This window comes from Balaenoptera ricei, chromosome 15 (genome assembly GCF_028023285.1).
Source record: "Balaenoptera ricei isolate mBalRic1 chromosome 15, mBalRic1.hap2, whole genome shotgun sequence".
Classification (NCBI taxonomy): Eukaryota; Metazoa; Chordata; class Mammalia; order Artiodactyla; family Balaenopteridae; genus Balaenoptera; species Balaenoptera ricei.
In genome coordinates, this window is record NC_082653.1 from 48,193,673 (window position 1) to 48,213,274 (window position 19,602).

At 46.4% G+C, this 19,602-nt stretch overlaps 1 protein-coding gene across 1 annotated transcript in view; it reads right to left on the reverse strand.

Annotated features, from left to right (window-relative positions):
* Positions 1-10,501: 10,501 nt before the first annotated feature.
* Positions 10,502-19,602, reverse strand: part of SLC24A3 (solute carrier family 24 member 3) — a 470,509-nt gene continuing 461,408 nt past the window's right edge. The window contains exons 16-17 of the mRNA XM_059896029.1: positions 13,934-13,999; positions 10,502-12,376 (exon numbers count right to left, since the gene is read on the reverse strand). Coding sequence (XP_059752012.1) covers positions 12,227-12,376; positions 13,934-13,999 — 216 coding nt within the window. The 3' untranslated portion in view covers positions 10,502-12,226. The remainder of the gene's footprint in view (positions 12,377-13,933; positions 14,000-19,602) is intronic.

A 19,602-nucleotide genomic window follows, 5' to 3' on the forward strand; every position in this document is an offset into this window, starting at 1 on the left:
TCTGCAGGGAATTATAGTCCCAAGGCTGTTTTGGTTTTTTTTTTTTTCCTGTATTTCCAGGGTAGATCCATTGTTTTCTATCAATAGATCTCAAATCTTTTTTTTTTCCTCATTTTATCTCAAGAAGGGTGCCAAAAGGCTAACTTTCAGAGTCTGTATATGTCTGAAAACATATTTATTTTGCCCTAATGCTTGATTGATATTTTGACTAACAGTGACATTTTAGGTTCAAAATACATTCCCTCTTAATTTGAAGACATTTCTCCATTGTGCTTCACTATATGGTGTTGTTGAAAAGAGATCCAATCCATGCTGGTCTGAATCTCCTTCTCCTTATAATTGATCTGATTTTCTTTTCCTCTGGAAAGTTTTCTTAATCTTCCAAGTTGTAAAATTCACAGGGATATGTCTGGGACTGGAGCATTCCTACATTGCTTTGCTGTATCCATCAGTATCCTCTTATCTGCTTTTATCTTCAATAAATTTATCATAGGTTCAAATTTCCTGATGAATTTCATGTAGATTTCATTGTTTTTATGGATTTAATTCCTCTTGTCCACCTTTACTTTCAGTTTAAGAGGACTTGGGGAGGGGAGGGAGAGAAATGTGTATGATTAGTCTGCCATTTGGAACACTTTCTAGAAACGTAGTATTTGGATATTAAAGGAAAGGGGGACGCCCGAAGACAGAAAGACGTGGAGATCCTTGACTTTCATCTCGGAGAAATGACTTGGAGAGTCTGTCCCATGCCTCTCCCTGAGTTGCTTGGTGGTTGTTGGCAGTCCTTGGCCTGTGGCAGAATAACTCCAGCCTCTGCCTCCGTGGCCATGTGGCATTCTCCCTGTGTGTCTGTGTCCAAATTTCCCTTTTATAAGGACACTAGTCATTGGGTTAGGGCCCACCTGACTCCAGTATGGTCTCATCTTTACTTGATTATATCTGCAAAGGCTATTTCCAAATAGTGCCACATTTACAGGTTGCAGGGCATAGGACTTGAACATGTTTTGTGTGTGTGTGTGTGTGTGTGTGTGTGTGTACAGGGGAGATACAATTCAATCTGTAACAATTAGTCAAAGTAAATTAAAAGATAATCAAAATAGTAAAATGTGACAAATCTTGTTATTCTTTGAACAATAGTATTCCTAGCTTTACCAATAGCCCCAACTTTTTCAAATACAGAAAGACTGGTTTATAAATACCTAGATTACTGAAAAATTGAAAACTACATGCTCTCACCTCTGTTAAGCTCCTAATTAATGCATGCAATCGGAAAAAAGAATGATAAACACAAGTAGTCCTCTACCATGAATGGCAAAACAAATATAGAGAAAGTGTGTTCATACAAGCATGAAAACAATCAGTGTATCACAGAGGAAGGAATGCTTCCAAACTCGTTCTACGAGGCCAGCATCACCCTGATACCAAAACCAGACCGATATCACTGATGAACATAGATTCCTCAACAAAATATTAGCAAACCAAATCCAACAATACATTCAAAGGATCATGCACCATGATCAAGTGGGCTTTATCCCAGGGATGCGAGGATTTTTCAATATCTGCAAATCAATCAGTGTGATACACCACATCAACAAATCAAAGAATAAAACCGTGTGATCATCTCAATAGATGCAGAAAAACCTTTCGACAAAATTCAGCATCTACTTATGATAAAGTCAGTGTATCTCTTTTAAAAAGGTAACCAAAGTTTGTCTCTTGCTTCATCTTATTTTTAAGGTGACAATAATATTTAAGAATGAGCTTCTTTCATAATGCTTTAATTTCTTTCTTTCTGTAGAATCCCTCCAAATAGAAATTAACACTATATTACGTTTCAATTTTTCACTGTTTTGTGCATGTATTACACTTAAGAGTGAGAAGCATCATAGAACTTTTAATTCCATATCCAGCACTTTTCTTTTCCCAGCCCTTGTATGTACTTACAAACCCCCAGATCCTCAAAATGCTCCTGGAACCAGCTCTACCAACTCACTGGTTCCTGCGATAATGAGTTAACAATTCTTAGACCCATACTTGTCCCCTTCTTTTATTTTTGCATGAGAGTTATCTCAAAAAACTTTTTGAGTCTGTGCTTTGACATACTTATGACTTTTTCTCTGTATCCTTGTTTTGGTGGTGGGATATAAGAAGTTATGTGTCAAAGCTCCGATGGTGTGCTTTCTTGTGCCAGGCCCTTGTAGGTCCCCCGGAGGAGGTGACTGACCAAATCCCCTCACTGCTTTGCACTTATGTGTGGCTAGAATCACACAAAATGCCAGAATTAAATACCTCCTTTGTTTTCATCTTGTGCTTTTTTGCAAATGAAAGTCTATGATTGCTTTAAAAAATAGCTATTGTGTAAGGGGAAGAGGGGAGATGAATATTGATAAGAAATCGTTGAATCTGCTTTCTAGGGGGGCAGGATTTCGAATGGCCTGGACAGCTGTGAAAGAGGCATTAAAACCCATTCCCAGTTGTTTTGTTTTATATTTGGGTTGGGGGTGCCACCTAGGGAAAGGAGTAGGGGGGACAGGAGGTCCCTAGAGAAGGAAAATTCAGAGGCTGTCTGGGCTAAATAGCCAGAATTTGGCATGCAGAGAGCTGTGATTAAATTACTCTCATGAGCTGCCTGAGGAATGTTTTCCTTCTCACTCACACCAAGATGACTGCAGGATACCACCAACACCATGGATGACTGTTGGTGCTCCCCTGGGTGAAGAAATTATCCCAGGCCTCCCATGCTCTGGGGGCTGAGTCATCTGTTTCTCCACTTCCTGGCTGTGTTTGCTTCTGGCTTCAAACCTGGGTCCCCATTATCATTTCAAAAATGACAGCCTAAATGTCCTCCCGGTGGGACCTGTCCCCACATTCACTACAAAAAATTGCTGTTATATAAGCCACTCCCCTCCTTGTTCTATTTTATGCCCCCTTTTGCTACATGCAATGACTTTCTTTGCTGAGCTATTTTTTTCCTCCATAGGAAATCTCTCATCTTGCAAGTGAAGCAAAATCTTATGGGGCTTAAAAGGAAAAATGTAGAATCAGTCCCGGCTTCATTATAGAAAGGAGACAGGCCTGTTTAGTTCATCAGTACCACACAGGAATTTCCAATATTAGCAATACACCTGGCAGCATATCCAAGGGGTCCGCGTCTAAAGAGTGGGGTGAATCTGAAGATTGGGTGAGAGTCACCCTGAGTTAGATCTTGGCCCTTCAATTAAGTTCTCCGCAATTATTCCTTTATCCAATGAAAATGAGGGCTTATTAGAACAAAAAGATGACTCTCTTGCCTTCCAAATTCACCAATCCACCCCCAATTTCAAGTGTGTTGTTCCCCATCATCTGTGCCTGTCCCCATTTGGTACTTCCTGTAGCATCCGCAGATGCCAGCAACAATGCACAGTGACCTCCTAGAAAAGAGTGTGTGTAAATGGCCATGTGTCCCCTGGAGAGCAGAGCGGCATTTACCGGCAGAGCTTCTCAAACTCAGATGTTCGTACACATGACCTGGGGACCTTGTTAAAATGCAGATTCTGATTCGGGAGGCCTGATTCGAGAGCCCTCAGGAGACGCTTCTGCTGCTGGTCTGGGGAGCACCTGTGAGCACAGCTGCCCTGAGGCACCCCTCCTATTTCCGGGCGGCCGGCCTCAGGACCCAGGAGATGCTGGGGCAGAAGGGGCGTCTTCTGGACACCACGGAAGAAAATGTACCATCTTTGTCCGCCCAGTCGGCCCCTTAATACTCTCTATCTGCTCTGCTCAGTACTGCAGCCACTAATCACATGTGGCTCTTTTAAAGCAAATTTAAATTAATTAAACAAGATTTAAAACGTTATTCTTAGGTGCCCGGAGCCACCTTTCAAGTGCTCAACAGCCACTCGCGCCTCACGGCTACCATATCAGACAGCACAGATGTAGGACATTTATATCATCTCCGAAAGTTCCAGCTGACGGTGCCATTCTACAGGAATTCCCCAAATCTCTCGTTCTAGTCAAAGCCGCCAGGTGCAGGCCTAACCACACTTTGAGTAGCAAAGACCTACAGGACACACAGCATTCCTTTTTGGATCTGCACAATAAAATATCCCAAATGGTCTGATTATACTTCCACGAGCTGTGATTCTGAACCAGGAACACAGGTAGAAGCACCAGGTAGCCCGAAACAGGTGACCACATCACCCAGCTCCGAATTATGGCAGGGGTGGGGATGGGTAATCGTAAATACACTCCAGGTGATTCTAATGTGGGACCAACGACCACTGCTTTAGGACTGAACTCAGTCCCGTGACCAGCACCGACACACAGTGGGGAGGCCTAGGATTTGTCTTCTGGGCTTGTAGTCAAAATAAACCACTCTCCGGGGAGGGGGGTGGGTCTCTGAATAGTGAGCACAAGACTTCTCGGTTTGGTCTACTTGCAGATTTTTAGTGCCTGCACTTTCAGGTGAAGTCTGAGACACAAGATTGCAGCTTCAACAACTATTATTACTTTAAAATTCTAATTGGGACTAAGAAACTTGAGGCCCCTGAACTGCGAAGTTCTCACACAAGAAGAGGTGTTTTGCACACATTGAGGGTAAAACTGAAACCTGCCTCGTTTACAGAAGTATAGTGGAGAAAGTAAAACATTTTTATGGTAACACATTTCTGACACCCATCAGTATCCCTCTGAAACTGCTCTCAGTGTATCCGTTGCCCCCGGAACGCCCCTCTCGCTGGGAAACAGACACTGCCTGGGCCAAGCAGGCCCATGAAAACCACGTAAACGGTTACAATTGAGCTAGTTCATCTCTATGGGATTTGTGTCTCCAATTGCCCTTGTGTCCAGACCTTGCTGGCTCCTCTGAATTATGCCTTTCACAAGAAGAAGGATGCTATTATGGCCACCATGTCATTATCCAAGAGCTTGAAAGTCGGGTTAGAAATGTTCCCTGTCTTTAGTTCATGTATCACAGAACCTGGGTCTCCCGGTACCCCAGCCCTCCCTGTCTGGGGACTTGGTGTGTGTCAGCATCACTACTCAGCTGGTAATGAGAGCCCTTGAGGAACCCAGCTCTGCCCACCTCCAGGCAAGCGGAAGGGAGAAGTCAGGTCCGGCTGTGACACGTGACAAAGTGCCAAGTGAGAATGATCAGGACCAGTGACGGATGAGAAGTGGGGGGAGGAAACAGAGGGACCCGGTCTGCTTTCCAGACCACTGACCCACAACCGGGAAACAGTGACACATGACGTCACCTCCCTGCGGGGCGTGCAGGGAGACTCGCCACTCACCCCGAAAGGCTGTCTTGTCGCAGCATTCACACGTAGAAACTCTGAAACTTTCTGCGTAGCCAGCCCACCCAGGGTTAAGATACCACCGGGCCAGAATTCCTTCCTGAAACAGATACCAAAATGGAGTTTACAATTTGGAATTGGATTAGATTCCTTTTGAGAGTCATACGAACAACAACGCTGTTACCTGGTCATCCAAGGCACGTGAAGATCTCTTTTATATCTTCAGACTCCTTGTTCTTCCTCCTAAGGAGTATGCTTGGTTACCATCCAGTCGGCAGGTTAAACTCTGCCTGGGAGTGAAAGAGCTGCCTCCATTACCAACGGGGCTTGGAAAAAGAAGAAGTACTTCACATTCAATTAACTGTAACGTGACACACGTGAGCCTTCCAGTAGCAAAGCTGCCTGGGAAGCTAGCAGTTTACTTGATGGGTTAATGCTACCGCTTCTTAGCGCAGGGAGAGATTTCCTTGCCTTCCAGGGACCACGCCTGTTCCGGCATAGCCAGGTATAAAATGTTTTATTTCTGGAAGGGAAGACTTTGCCTTTCCTCCTTGTCCTACCCCTCCCCGATTGGGCATAGCAATATCTAAACCCACTTCCTGACTCTGAGCAAAGCTTTTAGTGGATATAAAAAATGTGGCTTTTACCATGTCATTCCAGAGCCCAGTGTGCCCCCTGAGGTTCCTGTGGATAAGCCAGGAAGTCCAAGTGAAGGTCTGGCCGCAGGCACAGCCATGCCCGTGATGGTCTCACCTGGGAGAGGTAATCATTTCCGGGTGAGAGCTGATCCAGGCCGACTGTGGATGCAGGTTTCTGAGCCCCAGGCAGGATCTCGAGCTGGGGGTGTTCTGCTCCTGTTTTATAGGCAAGACCACGATGCAGACACGTGTGACAGTCTGAAGCACTTGGGCCATGACGGCCGACGCTGGTGCAAGCCTCTTATTTCTTTTTTGAGTCATGACATCTTTGTTGGGTGGATTTGCATCAAAACAACATTTTTAGGTTAGGAACTTATTTAGACATGGTTGTAATGTGCAAGCAGAAGTTTTTGTGTAGAAAATTTCTCCTATAGTCACCAATACTTTGTCTTGTTGGAGTTTAGAACAAAATCTTTTTCACCTGGAATGAAATTGGTGGTTGCCTGCTCACATCTCTCTCAATCTAATACTTCCCCATAATCTTGGCTCTCCTGCGTCTTCATCTTAAACCATTTGCTTTGATCTGCTTTAGTTTTAATTTAAAGGTTGTCTTTGGCTGGGAGCAGATGCACCCTGCCAGATGATAGAGAATGTGGGTTTTGAAGAACTGACCATATTTCTATTCCTACCTTCAGCCATTCATAAATCTTCGTGGAAGTAGAAAGAAGAAAGAATTTTGAAAGAATGAAAGAAATAGTACACATCTGTATGTGTGTGTTTTCCATAAGCTGTAAACCAATGATACTGGTAGATGCTGGTGTAGGAAAAATGTGGCTTAATGGGCAAAAGACATTATTTATACCAGTGGTTCTGGAAGTGGGACCCAGAACCAGCAGTGGTAGCATCTGGGAGTTGGTGATAAATGCACATTCTTGGGCCTGTCCTTAGACCTATTGAACCAAAAACTCAGGGGCGGGGCCCCAAAATCTGTATTTTAATAAGTCTCCAGGTAATTCTGATGCATGCTTGAATTTGGGAAACACTGATTTAGACAATAAGGTGAGTAAATGCGGGTAAATGCATTTTTTCATATATGAAGTTGAATAATATTTAACTTTTAAGCAACTGGAGGGAACAATTCAACCTGATATGACAATGAATTTTTAGATATTATAGAACTAGTATTTCACAAACCTGTAACCAGTGGACAAAATAAATTCTCCTAACGATAAAGCAGCAGGAATCTGGGTTCAAACCCGTTGGTCGTTAGGGTAAAAGTGTCTGACCAGAGCATAGGGTTAGTACTGTATCCAGCATTTGAAGAATGAATCATCTTCACCAGTCATGGGACAGGGGGGAAACGTCTGACTTATGTATGAGAAAGAAAGATACGAAACTGAGTGGGTACATTTTTCTTTCTGCAAAAATTTTAAAAGATTAGTTTTATGCTGAAAGCATGTTACACATATGTGCATCTCTTTTTAGCAATAACCTATAGGCATGGCTCAGAAGTATCCAAAAAACAACTGTAGGCATCCAGAAATTCCTTGTCAAATTTCATTGCCAGTTTTGTATGCAGTTCTCTGGAATCAGCTACTGGACTAATTGTCCCAACAAATGGGAAGATATATCGCCAAATTCAGCTTTTGATAAACAGGATAAGATGGACGTTACGTAAAGAAGAAATGCGATTCATATATATTTTGGTTCGCTTATGAAATGACTTCAGTTTATGCCTTGAACAGCATATATGCTGAAACTGTCATCTTACATCTTCCCCCTTCTCCCACCTGTTGCAAAAAGAAAGACCAAAACCAGAATGAGTATGATTATTCACTATATTTAAAATCTCTACAACTTGGCAAGAGTGTTAACTGAGGTTCAGTAAAAAAGTTAATGGGACTCCTGGGTATATTTTATTAAGGAAATAAATGTCCTGAGTGCAGCAGTAAGCCATCTGAAAGATTTTGGTGGAGCTTTATTACCCTGCCCTGTGTTTTGAAATGAACCACAAAATTCAATGTGAAATCAATCCTGAGGCATAATTTATCTTGTGTACATTGCTATCTTCTCTGCTCGTCCATGGCCTCAGTCCCTGACTTTTCCAGCATCTCTGTAGTGCCCTGAATCTCTAGATGATGATGCAATGGACACATGGCTTTTTATTTATCAGAGGAAAGTTGGCTGAATCCACCCCATTCCTGCAGTTGGATTGCAATAGACAGCTGGATAACTGGAAAACTTTCAAAGATTCACTGAATTGTTTTCATACAAAGTTTTGGTGTCAGAGAGATGGTGTGTGTGTGTGTGTGTGTGTGTGTGTACTGAGCAACCACTGCAGAAAATATCAAAATAAATTGAGACTTATTAATTAGTACGAGATTACACAAAATCCAACATGGAGATGTCCCATCTAAATACTTCAAAATAGTTGATCAAAATGGGTCAGAATAATTGGATAATTACCTATTAATAGGATAATCATCCTATTTTGAAAAGATTAAAATAAATCTTGGAAAGCGCAAACGTCACCATCTCTAATTTCCTACTTCTATTTTTCCCTCAAATCTGACTATCTTCATGAACAATTAGGTAAAGTTCTAAGGCTACACTTAATTATATTTATTGCAGGTTGACTGTTATTCCTATTTTATATACCACAACTGAAAACTGTCTGGACTTTGTAATATCATCACCCCTAACCTCTCTTATAAAAAAAATATTTAGGCTTTTCTTTGAAGCCTGGGTGCTTAAAATGAGTTCAAATTTGCTGTTTGAGCTATATAGAGTCTCAAACCCTAGCTTGTAAATTTAGGACTAAGCTACAAATGTCAGAAGCAACAGATTTAGGAAAACATAATAAGCAGCCCTCCAGGTCTTTCTGGAGGTAAATATTGTACAAACCATGTACATATAAAAGTGCACTCTCTCTAGAAAGATGGGGCCACAACTTTCCTTTGGAAAGGGGCAAAGCCATCTGGAAACTTCCCCCATCATGGCCTCTCAGTGTATCCCAGGCCACCTAAGGGCATGTGTGGGGACAGTGACCTTTGGCAGGCCCGGGCCACGTTGGGAACACACTTTCCAGAAAGAGGGCATTCTGGCAGTACTCCCTGTCCGGTCAACCAAGCTATTTAGGAGGAAGTGCAAGCTTCGGGGTGCACGCCCCCCGCCCCATTCAGGGCCACAGAGATGTCCCCTCGTGCATGAGATCACAGCCTGGGAGTTTACCAAAACGAGCAAATCCCAGAAAACCGCTGAAAGGGTTCCTCTGGGGATATCATCAGGTTTGAGACACTGAAAAAATGTTCTTCCCTCAAAACCATCCCAACGTCTCCCCAGTAAATCCCAGCACAGTGAAAATAGCAACATCAGCAGTTCTGCATTGCTGGACAGCTGGCCCAGTTAGAAGCACGCTCTCCATCGACAGCTCAAGACCCAAAGTGCATGGCTGAGATGTGGGCAGAAAGACGCCCGAGGCTCGTTTCAGAAAGGAAACCTCCCCAGTTCCTACGTCAGCAATCGTGATGCATGAAACATGGAAACAACCTCGCCCCAGAATTTTCTCTCTGAGAAACTTAGCATGGAACTATGGTTTCTCAAGATTTCACAGCAAACAAGTTAAAAAAAAATACAAAAAAACCTCAGGCTTTGGATCAAATGTCTTTGCTAAAGACTAAGACTAAAACTAATTAAGACCAGTATGACAGAATATTTAACGTAAAAGCATCTTATGCTTTGTAAGCACCAATCTGCATAATGATAATACCTGCTCCATGTCTAGAGTGCATTTATAAAAAGCATAAATATAGGAGTAAAACATCTTTAGATGTAAACACTCAAAACAAAGCTAAGTGTCTAGTATTTTTCCACCACCTGGGAAGAGATTTTTTAAAATAATTAAATAAAAGGTGGTGCTGTGAATTACCAGCTGTTTCTTCTGATTCCTATAAATCAGTTATATTGAGTTTCAGGTGGAAACTTGGCTTGTTTACTAATCTTGGTCTACTTTTAGATCCCGGTAATGATTTCTTTGTTTGTTTGTTTTTTGGCTGCACCTCACAGCATGCGGGATCTTAGTTCCCCAACCAGAGATCCAACACGTGCCCCCTGCAGTAGAAGCATGGAGTCCTAACCACTGGACCACCAGGGAAGTCCCCTGTAATGATTTCTTGAGAGTCATCTAGAATATGGCTTATTACGATTATGCGTTACTGTCTTTCTTAAGGTATCCACTTTGGGGAAGTCTTAACTTTCACAGCTGAAAACTCGTAAAATCAGACAGGATGGTGACTTGAGTGAGCCCTGCTGGACATCACTGTCAGATCTGGAATGCTCTTCCTCTCACATCCAGTTGAAAGAATTCCTAATATAACGTCGCAGGTATTCTACAGGACAACAGGCCCAGAGTCCCTTCAAGATTCAGAGGGGACCCATGATTTGTCACCTCGTCGTACCTGCAATCTGCCAGACACGGACCAGCTTTCCACGTGCGTCAACCCAGAAACAGTAAACACGTGGTGACACCATCTTTTTACCTTCCCTGCATTCTCCTCACTCCAGGGGAGAAAGCAAAGAGCGCAGCTCAAGGAAAGATACAGAACAGAGAAGTTTATTTTACACTAACCGTCCGAGAAAACAATCGCTGTAAACCAGTGCAAAATGTGTAACAGAATCCATGTGTGTCTTGGCTCTGAGAGCCCGAAGTGGTGATTTCCTCTCCTGCTCCTCCGGCCGGCAGGTGCCCCTCGGCGAACGCCGGCCTCAGTCTGCACCATGGACAAACATTCAACCCATCTGTAGCAGGTTATTTTTACAATTCATACCAGAATGTGTACAAGGGACGGGGAAAACCATACCGAATGAATAAGTGATCAGTGCTTAAAGTAAATACATGGGGCGGCACGGGCAAGAATCCACAGTTTCAATAAATACAAGTATAACAAGCATGGGTGGGTCTCAACTCGGTGGAATTATCTGCGTAATAATCCAGCATCAGACAAAACCTAGCAGGGCTGCTGAGCAGTGATGGGCAACAACGTCCACAATAACTTATGCCCTTGAGCGAGTCTGCACTGAACACATTCTGCGGTTTCCAAGGTGTCAGTTCTCTTTTCTCCTTCCTGTACCTCCCGCCCGCCCCCCCCCCCCGCCCTCCCACCTCCCCGAAGGGAGCGGTGGAGCTGGGACAGCTGGGCGGCGGCGTCCGGAAGTTAGAACGCTGGCCCTCGAGCCAACGGTCAGGGTCCAGTGTACTCAGTACCGAGGGGCCACGTCTGTGCAAAGTGCGCGTCTCTCCATTTCCCAAGAAACCAGTGTCAGTACCTTCTGCGCGTAAAGCGGTGTTGGCCTCTGGGTCACTCCCTGTCACCCCAAACACCAAGCAAAGAGAGCACATCTCGGGGACTCACAGGCGGGGAAGCTCCTGCAGCTCGCTGCCTAGCGCTCTCGGATGGAGAGGTTAACCGGGGCCCTGAGTCAAAGGCCTCTGGCAGGCGGGCAACCACTATTGCTTGAGAGGCTAGAAGGAACCTGGGGAGAGAGTGATGGTCAAAACGGACAGGTGGGCAGCCATCTTCTTCCCCGTAAAACCCTGCGCCCCAGGGAAGGCCTGCAGGGCTTGGCGGAGACCCCCGGGTGTGACGTGTCACGCCTTTGTCCCAGGGCCTCGCCAGCCGCTCCTCGGATCAGCACTAAATCCATACAAGCTCCAAAGCACCTGGGACTCCACCCCAGAGGACGCAGCTGGGACACCCGTTGGGTCATCGGCGGACCCAGAGCCCAGTGAAAGAAGATGCAAGAAAAACTCTCAATCTCTGGAAGCAAAGGAAGAAAAAGGGGGATCCCCCAAAGCCAAACAGCCCCCCAGACCCAGTAACCTAGGAATCAGCGCCAAATATAAGGAAATCCCAAACACTCCCTACCATCAATGGACCCTCTCCTCTCTCTCCTTCCACAGTCTAGGGTCATAAATTAGGCTAGTCTTCCATCCAATAACTTAAAAAAGGACGAGGGATGTACTAAGTTTTACCTGGCTTGGGCCAGTTAGCAGCCAGTTTTTCTAGAATCTCAGTCACTGTTCAAAAATGTAGCTTGAAAATTCACGCGGGTGTCGTAAGTCTTCACGCGGAGGAGGCGGGAAGGCGGAGCCGGGTGGGGGGCGGGGAGCGGGGAGGGGGCCGGGGGCGGGGCGGGGGGACCCGGGGGCGGGAGCGGAGGCCGGTGGGCAGCGCAGAGACCACGCCGCGGGGCCGGACTCGGGCGCCGGGCTCGTATTGCACAGAAGGAGGGGCCGCGGCTGGCGGCGGCCGCGGGTCAGTGGTCCCCGCACATGGGCAGGTTCACGAAGGTGAACACGTTGAACTCAGTCATGATGGAGAAGCACAGGAACACGCCGTATAGGAAAAGGCACCCGCACCCGAGCTTCCTGTCCAGCTGCCACTTGTTCAGATGGACGCCAAACACCTGCAAGGCACAGAGCGGGGTCAGAGGGCGCGGGGCGGGGCCCGCCCAGTCCTTCTCCTTGGACTCCCCGCCCACCGCCCCGGCCCCCCGCCCCCGGCTCCCTGAAGCCGCGCGCCAGGCTTCCCTCCTGCCTCCCCAATGGCTCCCTCTTTGTTCCTTTTGCGACCCTGTCCCCTCATCCTGACCTCTCACTGTCCGAGGGCGCCGGGACTCACACTTAGGCCTCACTTTCCTGTCTATGCTCACTCCGTTGCGGGTCTCCTCCAACTCCTCGGCTCTAAACCCCTCCTATGTTCTGGCGTGTCCAGCGTGGGATTGCTCCTGAACTGGGACTCGTCTTTCCAAAGGCTGTCCAGAACTGTCCCCTTGGATGTCAGATAGGCGCTGCAGACTTAAGATGTCTGAACTCTTCCTCCCCAAACCTACTTCTTCTCAGCCCTTCAACAGCCCAGCTTGGACAGCTGGTCAGTGGTGAACCCCGTCTCCCAGCATTGTAGCGCTTCAGAGGAGCACAGGGATGCCCCGAAGCTAGAAGCGAGCACTCCGGTGTCACACACAACTTCCCCACAGGCCTGGGTAATGGGGCTGGTATCAGTGGCTACCTCACGGGGTGGGGTGGGGGGTTGGTGAGCTCCAGATGCGGGAATATGCGCATTAAGCACAGTGCGAGGCCATTACAAGTGGCCATTACAAGTATATCCCTAAGTCATACCCACCTGAAGAATCTCCTAAACGGCAAAAGAATCGATTTATATGGGTTTTCACTTTTGTGTAAGGCAGTATTTACTTTGGTAAAACCTTGACATTGGACTTGCATCCTGATCCTGTAAATTACTTCTCCTGCCCTTCTGAATTCCCGTTCTCTAGTGTATGTATGTTCACCTACCAGGTGTGATTCAATGAGTATTTCCTTGAAAAATTCAGGAGAAAACACACTGCGTCTCTTACTGTGAAAATTCAGTAACACATGTGTATGTTAACATATGTGTATGTTAAATTCAGTAACATATGTGTACGTTAACAGTCAAGTGGATCAGTCCGTGTGGTGGTGTGAACTTGTTCCCACCAAATGTGTCAGTTGAGTTGGAATATTAAATCGTACAAATGGATGTGATGGCCAAGGTAGTGCAGTGGCATAAAAGTGCACCGTCAATCAAGTCTGTTCTCGGTCTCTGAGTATTGGTCAAATCCATGGATTTATGAAGATGTTTAGTAACCTGGAATAGTCAGTTAATTGGGATATAACCTTCCGTCGACTAATCTTGCAGAAAAAGTGGGATCTCCCTTTGGCTTTTGATAAAACTTTGTGTTTGACATGAGATGGACCCAGCTTCTGAGAGGAGGCTGGCTCCTTTCAGAGAGGGAGAAGGCTTTCTCATGGGTTGCCAGGATCCACTTCTGGAAGAAACAGCCATGAGATGGGGCATCTGGTGGCTGATTGTCTCCATCCACCAGAAGGCCACGCCCGTCTGGTGTCCAAACAAACTGTAGCCACAGAACCTACGGGGGTGGGGGGAGAACATGGGAACTGGAGAGTGGAGAGAGCTGCAGACCCACCGTGACAAAGACGGAGGCCAGAAGCAAGCCCACGGAGTAGATCAGTCCCCTGCTGTTTAGCCGAATCTGTAAGAAAGGATGACATGGGGTCAGGCTCCTGAAAGCATGTCTGCGGAGTGCGGGGCAGTGAGTACCAGCGAGTCCAGGGATGGAGAGCAAACGGCAGCTCCGCAGTAGGGACGGGCGATTTCCTGGACACCCAGGGTGCACCCTTGTCTGGTCCAGCCTCAGCCTGAGCCCTCTCAGCCTCCAGCAGGTGTCCACTGACTGCCCCTCGGCCACTTGAATTCTCCATCCTCTGTGGCCTAATTCTTATTTCCTGGGGACCTGACCTCCAGGGAGCTTCAGCTTGCTCAACACACAACTTTTAGGGTAAATTTAATAACATGGGTCACGGGAGCAATATTTTGAAAAATATTACGAAACTTTTTATCTCTGCTGCATTCAAATGTCTGTGACCTTCACCCAAACTTGATGGGAAGTGGTGAGTGAGGGTTGCTATCTTGAGCAAGCAAAGAAGAGGAAAGAGTTAACATTCCATTTCTGAGATTTTGTTTTGTTTGTTTTTCACAGTAATACAGTGGGGTTAACTGGCAAACTTTGAAGAAAAAAAAAACCAATTTCCGGAATTCTTAGGGAACAGCGTTGTCCAGTACAACTTCCCGCAATGGTGGAAATGTCCTACATCTGTGCTGTCCAGTACGGTAGCCGTTAGGGACATGGGGCTCTTGAGCACTTGAAAGGTGGCTCAAGCAATAGAGGAACAAAGATTTTAATCTTACCTTTAATTCATTCAAATTTACATTAGAAGAACCACATATGAGTAGTGGCTGCAGTACTGGACAGAGCAGATAGAGAGTATTAAGGGGCCAACCGGGCCGACAAAGATGGTAAAGTTTCTTCCATGGTGTCGAGAAGATGCCCCTTCTGCTTTGTCCTGGGTCCTGAGGCCGGCCGCCTGGAAATAGGAGGGGCGCCTCGGGGCAGCCGTGCTCACAGGGCGCCCCCCTGACCAGAAGCAACAGTGTCACCTGGAGGCTTGTTAGAAACGCAGAATCTCAGGCCCCACCCAGACCTCCCAAATCAGCAAACTCTGGGAACAGAGCTTATCAACCTGTATTTTAATAGACCCTCCAGACAGTTCGGATGCACGAGAAAGTTTAAGAGAAAGTCCTAAGGGTCAATCCACTTCTGACCTCCAAGCGTCCTGAGGATAGGACTTTGACATTCATTTTTCCCCGGTTCTCGTGGAAACTCTTATGTGCAAGCAGGTTGGGGGACTACTGCCGACCCCCAGCAATGTACGCTGTCCTGCTGGGAGTCAAAGGCTCACCTGTGCTCACAGAAAGGAAAATGAGGCAGGTTGATTGATTTCATTAGAGAACTAAGTGGTGATTATTAGTAGGAGTGGTTTGGACAAGGTTCAAGGTGCCTCTTGCCACCCTTGCCCCAGTTCACCCCCAGGTGTGGGTATGGTAACCTGTGGGTGTCTCTGTAGGTAGGTGTGTTAGTTCATCTTTTGGTGACAGGACAGTGCATGCCCTAAATAGCCAACCCTTTCTGTGGGGACCCAGAAGCCTAACACATCTCACTAAGCGATGTTCTGTTGGAGGGAATGGGCCGGACTCTCCCCTGCCCACAAAATCCCTGTGAGCCAACCATCTGCTGAACCCCAGCTGGGAAATTATGCCCATACCATATGCCTCCCGAAGACTAAGGGACACAAATCATCTCCGTGACACTAAAGCAATGGGTTGACCCGGTGAATCCATTGCAGACAAATGGGAGATCAGCCCCATCTCAGTCCAGCTGGTAGCTTAACTCCCTGCAGACCCTCAGCCAGGCTGTGGATAGAGTTTCCCCCTCTCATCAGCTGTGTTAGTATAAAGAGGCCAACACCCAGGAGTACATCACAAATGACTTGTACTGAAAGAGAGTCTCTTCTGAGCTCTTAATTTTCAACACTGAGTGGATTCTTCCAAGAAGGGGGCCATTGCGTTCTCAGCCCAGCTCGCCCTGTGAGCTCCAGGCTCCAATCCCTGTCAGCAACAAGGATTGAGTAAAGTGACTTCCTGCCCTTAAGAAACCAAGAGCCAGTGAGAGCAAGGCAAAGCAGGACAGTTCTCTTTGGCCAAGGCTTTTCAAAAGTAATCATGTTCAACCAAAGCTTTGGAACTTCACCTTGTCTACATTCACATAAAGTCTCAAAGGACAGTGCTGCTGAAATTGTAAGTCATCTCTAAAGACAACCAACTTTTGTGGGGTTTCTGAGTATTTTTCACTTGTTCACCTTTTTCTCTGCAGCTTCCTTGGCTAATGGACTGCCACACGCACCCAGGGGTGTATTTTTGTTTTTTCATTGTTAATTAGAGACCTGGGATCTCGACGCCTCCATCGGTTCCTTGCTACCTTACTGAACCTCCACTTCCCCATGGACGTGACCGTCAGGAATTAGGGTTCCTTCACTTGTCTCTGCTCCAACATGAACACCTCCAGCCACTGGAGACTATCGGTGGTTGGAGTCAGGGGTTGGCAAATGCAGGCGATGGGCCAGTTGTGGCCCATGTGACCCCATGGGCCACAACTGGCCCATGGCCTGCATTTATAAATAAAACTTTATTGTAACTCAGCTTATTCATTGACACATTGTCTGTGGCTGCTTTCATGCTACAGTGGCAGAGCCGAGTAGTTCTGACAGAGACGGTATGGCCCACAGCGCTTAATGTATTTCCTCTCTGGCCCTTTCTGGAAAAAGTGTGCCGACCCCTGGTTTAGGGCATGGGCTCCAGACCCAGCTTCCCGCTCAGTCACCCACTAGCTATATAATCATGGACAAGTGACTTAACTTCCCCAAACCTCAGTTTTCTGATGTATAAAATGGGGACGACACAGTTCCCACCTTAGGGAGTGGTTATGAGTACTAACTGAATTAATCCATGTTAAGCTTGAATAGGAGCTGGTGTATAAAGTCCTCAATAAATCTGGGCCATTATTCTCCATCCACTCGTGATCTGTCTGGGCCCACTTCCCTGGTCCCCCAGCTGCTACTTTGATACAGTCGTCACCTGGCAGCTCCCTGGTCAATGCCTCAGTAGGTGACAAACCCCATGAGAGCAGGGACCATGGCATTTCATCCTCCCCCTGGCACGGGGTTGGGCACAGACCACGTGCTTGATATATAATCGGTGAACGATCAGGAATGCCCTTGATGTGGCGTTTTGTGTGTGGTTTACAAAAAGGGCAGTGCTTCTGTGGGGCAGGGGGGACTGGCCAGAGAGACCCTGGATGATGTTCCAGAAGCAATGCAATCCCTGCCCCAAATTCCCCGTCTCCCTTCCCCACTTTTTTTAAGTGTGTATAGCTTTTTTTTTTCACCCAACACTTTATTATGAATGCTTTTAAGCACTCAGAAAAGTTGAAAGAATCAGAGCATCTTATTTTTTTAATGAACTTCAAAGTAACCTAGGACATGTCACCCCCATCACTTCAGCCTGCATCTCACTACACAGGGTTCACTAGTAGTTCACAGCTCTTTCACTTTTAGATGCTATTTCCATATGGTGAAATTCACAAATCAGCATTGCACCATTCAATGTGTTTTGAGAAATGCATACACCCATGTCCCCCAAACTCCAGCCGTGACGTAGAGCACTTCCATCACCCCAGAAAGCTCTCCTTTGCCCTCCCAGCCAGTCTCACCCAGGGGTAGTCACTGCTCTAAGCTTCTCCATCATACGTTGGTTTAGCCTGTCGTATAAATGGCATCTCACAGTGTGCACTCTTTTCTGTCAGGATCCTTTTACTCAGCATATGATTTTTTTAAATGTATTCCTTGATGTTTTTCATTGCATTGATAGCTCATTTCATTTTTTTATTGAGGTATCATGGACATCTAACATTACATTAGTTTCAGGTTTACAAGATCATGACTTGATATTTGTATATACTGGGAAATGATCCCCACAGTCAGTCCCCATACATAATTACAAACATTTTTCTTTCCTGTGATGAGGACTTTTAAGATCTACTCTCTCAGCAACTTTCAAATATGCTCAGTTCTTTTATAACAGCGTACATATATGATGGATTGTTTAATTATTCTCCTCTTGGTGGGCTGCTTCTAGTTTGGGGCTATTAGTGTGTATTGATTTTATAACACAAGCAAAATGAAAAGAGGCCGACAGTGGAGACAGGAGAATGAAGAGAATGAAGACAGCTCGGGACTCCTCCGGGACCTCAAAGGCACCAGCTCACATGCTGGCAGCCCCTCTCTGCCATCAGGCACTGGTGGCCCTTACCAAACTGGAGCAATTCACCGCCTCCCCCCACGCCCATCCTCTTTGGGAACATGCAGTTGAGTCAGATGGGGCCCTCACCTCCTTCCCACTTCTACTCTGCCCATCCCTCCCTAGGTCCTTTGCCTCTTCCAAGTTCACTGGGCCCCTGCTGGCTTTATCCCCCAGCTGACGCTGATCTCATCCTAACTTTCCCCGGGGGGGCTGGCTTCTTACCTCCCCAGCTAGTGCCAGTGCTCTAAGGGCAGATGCCTGGGTCTTGAGCTTTTTGTCATTCCACACAGCACCTAACTGCCCCCCTAACTCCACACACTGTATGTTTAAGTGAGCATCTGCTGGTGATGCCGCGCGAGAGAGAGAGAGAGAGAGGGAGAGTGTGTGTGTGTGTGTGTGTGTGTGTGTGTGTGTTATGTGTAAGGCAGTGAGGCTGGATGGCAAGGGGCATGACTGGAGAGCTGGGTGGGGAGATTGACCACAGTGAAGGTTGGCTTTAAGCCTGATCTTTTTAAGCAAGAAAGTCAGAGGGCACCAAAATTACCCTTTTCCCCCCAGTGGAGGCAAACTTGCATATGATAAAATGCACAGATCTCAAGTGGGCTGCTGGATGAGTTTTGACAAATGCATGTACCCAGGTAACCCACACCTCAACGAGAATATAAAACATTTTCGTTACCCCAGTAAGTTTCCCTGCGGGCAGCAAATCTTAACCCTTCCGAACAACTAGTTTCTTGGGGGCTTGCTAAGCCAGACAATCTTAGGGTTAGCTAAGATGCTAACCTCTGGAAAAGACTTGGAGCTCCAGCTGCACAGAGTGGACCTAAACTGTCGTCTCCCTGCTCCTGCCTCAGAGATGAGAGGCCCAGGAAGTGCAAAGGCAGGGAGTCCCCATGGCAATGCCCTTCTGAGAGCAGGCAACACACTCGGATTGCTCAGCTCTGACATTTAACGTTGTTTTTATTTCTTGCCTTCAAAACTACGAATTTTCATTCCCCAATTCCCTCTTGGCAGTTGTTGGAGAGGAAACAGGAGGCTGGCTTGTTCCCAAGTCAACAGGAATTTAGGCTCCGTGGATGTGTGGTTTTTAGTAGGGACGCACCCAGAGACCATGACACCCCTAGTTTCCTGTGTGCACGTGGCTCATAAAACAGCTCCCTGAATCCTACACCGTTTGTTTGAGGACCTAAACCCCCAGCCTCAAAGACTCCAACTCTCCCCACATTACAGTTTAAAATCTCTGTATGTTTTGAGGTCAGCTCCACCCAACCAGCAAATTCTTTTCAGAAAAACAAGAAGCCCCTGGATTTTCTCTAATTTGGTTTATAACTTGGAACACATGTGGTGTGTCCTTTGCATTTTCTGACTTGGGTAGTTTGA